A 4,225-nucleotide genomic window follows, 5' to 3' on the forward strand; every position below is an offset into this window, starting at 1 on the left:
TGTGCATCATCCATGGGCATCACGCTGCTGTGCGTTATGCATAAGTTAGGCTGTTGTTGGTCATAACTTCTGGACTCATTATGAATATGCTATATATACGTCCAAAATTGAAAAAACACATACAAAGTTCAGCATTTTAGAAGATTCTGGGACGTCAGGCAGATGCTGTCTAAATCAACAAGGTGTGACAGGGCCCTAAAGAAAAACCAAGACTTTAGTTTGTTACCATAGGTTTGGGTACACTTAGGTTATGAAACAGAACGTTGATCCAAATCCAACCAGCAAGTTCATCCTTGTACATCCTTTCTACTACTGGGGTATAACTTTCATAGAGATGTCAATTTAAAATGCTGTGTCATATAATAAATAGATAATCAGGGAAATTGGTGATAAAAGGGCTTTTATTTTTTTAATTGAAAAGATCAGCAATATTGGTTATACAGGAAAGCCTAAATGCAACAAAAGCTCTTCATTGTTTTCAGCTATTTCTATACACTGTATTTTCAAGGGTGTTCTCTTATCCACTAAACATATGTTCACTGAGGTTAAGTCCGTGAGCTGGCTGGAAACTCCATAACTTTTTATCAAATACATTTCAGCTGAATTCCACAGACCATTTTAACCAAAATAAATTACTACTGTTGTCTAATGACTTAATGTTCAGCAGACAAATGGGTCTGATGCATTCCTCCGCCACTCCAAGACAAAATAAAGGAGTTCGTGGTTAAATCAAATTGCAAGCAATAGAAATGGTTTGAATTAGGGTTTGGACTGAATGATTGGTATCCCACTTGTCTTGTGGCCTAGGAATTGTTTACAAAGTAAAAAATATTCAATGTAGGAAAAGTAATTGAGATGTCTCTCTTTTTGCCAAAGTATAAGTTTTATTAACATTTAAAATAGTCATTCCACAAAAGAAAATTAAAAACAATCCACTGGACTTTGTTTCCAAGCATTTGTCACCAGCATTTAAAATAGTCTTTTACAGTAATCAAAGTTGTATTTGTATCTTGTTTAATGACAGTTGTCATTAGCTGTGTCTGGCAGTAAGACATCTTTTGTTTTGTCCCTCACGGTCTTAAGGAAGGTCATGATGCCTGAGCCACCAGTGCCTCTCTCCTCTAGAGATGTGGGGGCTCTGCTGACCATTTCCCCCTCTGATTCTTGGCTGTTGTTGCGCAGCTGTCGAGCTCGGGCAGCAGGTACGGTGATAAAGCGACTAACAACATTGATATGGTAGCTACGCAAGGCTAACAGTGCTGAAACGCAGACATCAAAGGCCTTGTTCAGGTCCTCATTGGCCTGCTGTTGGACAAATCCCCTCAGAGATGGTTGCAAAGAGATGTCATGGATTAGTTTTCTGTGGGCAGGTGGCATGTAGTTCCTCATGCGGGTTAGAAATTCACCTAAAGAAAAGACAAGATGATCACAGCGCATCATCTTTTCCAAACCCTTATTGTGATTTTGAATAAAAAATTTTAGTGGTCTTACAACAGTTTTCTTCATGTTGGACTCCTAGTAGTTCATCAAAGCAATGCAGCAGACTACTTTGTGCAGCACTTCCCCCAGAACACTCTATTGGTTCTGTCTGCACTCCTTCGTAAACAAGCCCCTGTGGCATACAAGGGTTGTCCTTCCACCTAGAAGTATATAAATTAAATAATCGTTTGCAGAGCCTTATAAATGTGTCCAAATTGTTGAAACTCAGTCAGGTTACAGATTTTACAAGATAAGTGACGGAAAAGAATAAATTTGCATTGTTTTCAAACATTTTTAGAAGTGTTTCAGAAAGAGTGGTGTTTACCATATTAGGGCTCCACCACTGTAAAACACAATGATGGCCGCATAATGCTGTGGGAATTTTTTTTCGCAAGGACAATAAAAGGGAAAGGACAGGGAAACTGATCAGTGGAATGTGGATGGAAATACAGGATAGTCCTTGAAAACCTGTTAGAGGCCGCAAAAAGACTTGAGACTAAAATGGAGGTGGACATTTCAGTAGAATTTTGAAAATACAAATTCAAGGTTTCTATGGGATGGCTTTACAATAAAATATAAGAATGGTACAATGAAAGTCTGAAAAGAATTAGAGTTAGTAAAATGTGTATTGAGGTGGTAAATCCAAAATGATGCCACACCTTCAGATTTGTATTAATAAAAGAGATTTAAAACCATATATGATTTTCTTTTTCTTTCCGTTTTTTGTAACCGCATTATCATAGAAAAATCCCAATTTTCTGCACTGAAAATAGTAATTTATACAGAGACACATTTCAAAAGGAATGAAACTGTTAGTAAGGACTAAGAAAAAGAATGCTTGAATTTTAAGAAAAGCATTCCAAGTGAGGAAATTACAAGTATTGCAAAAAAAAAGGGGGGGGGGGGGGGGGGGAGCCAAATAGACTTCTGTACCCAGACAGGTAGATCCTCATAATGCCGTAGAAGACTGAAGGGTCCACATATACTGTGAGAAATAGTATTTAATTAAGGGTTTTATTTTTAAGTTAAATGTCAAGCATTTAAAATCAAATTCTTACCATGCATCAGTTTAAGTGCATCATTCATGTCCTGTATAGACTGACTTATGTTCCCCAGGGCTTTGGCCACAGCAACTGTGTCACCACTTCTGACACCATTGATGACTGTGGGAATGCTCTGAAACACAGTTTCACAATAATTTTTTTCTGAGACCTCATAATTTTCAAGTAATTTTTAGAGATGATTTTCATAGTCCTCTGTCAGGCGATCACTTAAAACAGAGCTTGATATTTGTTATTTCAAGTAACGTATTTGTGATACATCTTCACCCTTATGGCAGGCACTGCTGCAAGCTCCACCAGCAGAGTGACCAAGAAAAAACCTTTGACACTGTCACCACCTGGGAGTCTGACCAGCAACTCCAGGTTCCTGTGTGGCAAAGAAAAAGCATAAGCGAAAATATTCCTGAGGAACAGAAGTAGAGGAAAACCAAAATACAGAATACTCACTCCATGTTAAAAGGTCTGATATTTCAGTTAAGAAGAAAAACACAAAAAGAGAAGCAGAATAATTTTAAAGAATCAATTTCTTTTTATGGTAATATAATGATAAACATTTATTTTGTTACCCCTCTGGATCTTTCTTCCTCCAGTTAGCTAATACTGCATCTGCATGGGTGAGTATTGGGGGAAGCCCTAAGCGCTGTGATACCTCCCAGTAAGGGACAGCCAGGTTTCTTGGCAGCATCTTTATTGAAGATTGTCAAAAAAGAATAACCTCAAACATGAATTGATCGGAGACAAATGAATGAGAAAAAGGGAAATTGCATCACCTTAACAGTATTATTTTCACCCTCCTGCCACACGTAGCCCATGGTGATCATGCTAAGAACCAGGTGGGCAAGCCGTAATTCTCTGTGGCTTTGGAGGAACTGGGTGCTCAGCAGCGGCATCTGGAAAACATGACAGCTCTGAGGAATCTTGCAAATAATTAGCAGTGAACTCTGCTTGGCAGTTTATTGTCACCTTTTACCTGGTTAATATGGGAGCGCAGCTCATGACTGTTCACAAATTCTGGCACACGTAGGGCAATATACATCCATGGCTGGTAAAAAGGTGGAAGAGTTTCCTGAAAGAGTTTAAGTGTCGGGACAAATCAAACAAGTATAAATCAAAATGGCAAAAACACGGCAATAAAACTTTATATCTGACGTTTATTTCTGCAGTGAGCTTGGCGCACAATGGGAGAATTGGATATTGAACAAGCAAAGCCTGCTTCTTTGGAAAAGTCTATTCAGAAATCAAATATTAGCTGAGTGTATTTATGCTCATTTTTATCAGTTAGTTTCATTCACTGCTTGATAGAATTCAGAGTTTTGTAAATCATGAAGATAAAGGCAACAGTTTTTGTTGTTCTGCATGGACTTATATCAGTACAAGTGACAGTTTGTAATTTACAGCCCAGTTCTGAATTGCACTCAGTCTCAAATACCTAGCATTTCACACAGACTTTCTGGATTATGATCAAAATGATCAGAAGAGCTATTCCTACCTACCAGAGGGTCTTGAAGCACAAAGCCCAGTTTCTCTGAAACATAGTAGGAGTCCAGTGAGAAGGGAGCTCTGTGCTCTGTCTCAGTTGAAGCCATAGAGAAATTAAGACAGGAAAGAGACTGAAACTGTCTCAATTGTGCAGGAGAATCCAACTTGACTGGACTGGACTCTGGCACAAGCTGTTGTCATCTACA

At 38.5% G+C, this 4,225-nt stretch overlaps 1 protein-coding gene across 3 annotated transcripts; it reads right to left on the reverse strand.

The window, feature by feature from the left end:
* Positions 1 to 391: 391 nt before the first annotated feature.
* On the reverse strand, positions 392 to 4,225 carry ido1 (indoleamine 2,3-dioxygenase 1). 3 transcript variants are annotated; one of them, XM_038285679.1, is made up of 10 exons: positions 4,034 to 4,225; positions 3,511 to 3,606; positions 3,311 to 3,430; positions 3,107 to 3,225; positions 2,988 to 3,002; positions 2,808 to 2,907; positions 2,538 to 2,655; positions 2,413 to 2,464; positions 1,492 to 1,640; positions 392 to 1,406 (listed from the first exon to the last, which is right to left on the reverse strand). In XM_038285679.1, exons 1-10 carry the CDS (start codon positions 4,124 to 4,126, stop codon positions 1,015 to 1,017), a joined length of 1,254 nt encoding a protein of 417 aa, XP_038141607.1. In that variant the 5' UTR covers positions 4,127 to 4,225; the 3' UTR covers positions 392 to 1,014. The 3 variants fall into 3 exon arrangements, with proteins under 3 accessions (XP_038141607.1, XP_038141609.1, XP_038141608.1); XM_038285681.1 differs by having other exon boundaries at positions 4,030 to 4,157; XM_038285680.1 differs by lacking the exon at positions 2,988 to 3,002.

The sequence above is a fragment of the Cyprinodon tularosa genome, unplaced genomic scaffold, assembly GCF_016077235.1.
Source record: "Cyprinodon tularosa strain WSP-4 unplaced genomic scaffold, ASM1607723v1 ctg214, whole genome shotgun sequence".
Taxonomy (NCBI): domain Eukaryota; kingdom Metazoa; phylum Chordata; class Actinopteri; order Cyprinodontiformes; family Cyprinodontidae; genus Cyprinodon; species Cyprinodon tularosa.

Bases quoted from the DNA above. Each gene is read 5' to 3' on its own strand.
- ido1 (XM_038285679.1), bottom strand. From the start codon at position 4,126: ATGGCTTCAACTGAGACAGAGCACAGAGCTCCCTTCTCACTGGACTCC. The intron at 3,431-3,510 runs GTAAAAGGTGAC...CATGTTTTCCAG, and splicing joins TGCGCTCCCATATTAACCAG to ATGCCGCTGCTGAGCACCCA. The intron at 1,641-2,412 runs GTACAGAAGTCT...ATATACTTCTAG, and splicing joins ATGAGGATCTACCTGTCTGG to GTGGAAGGACAACCCTTGTA.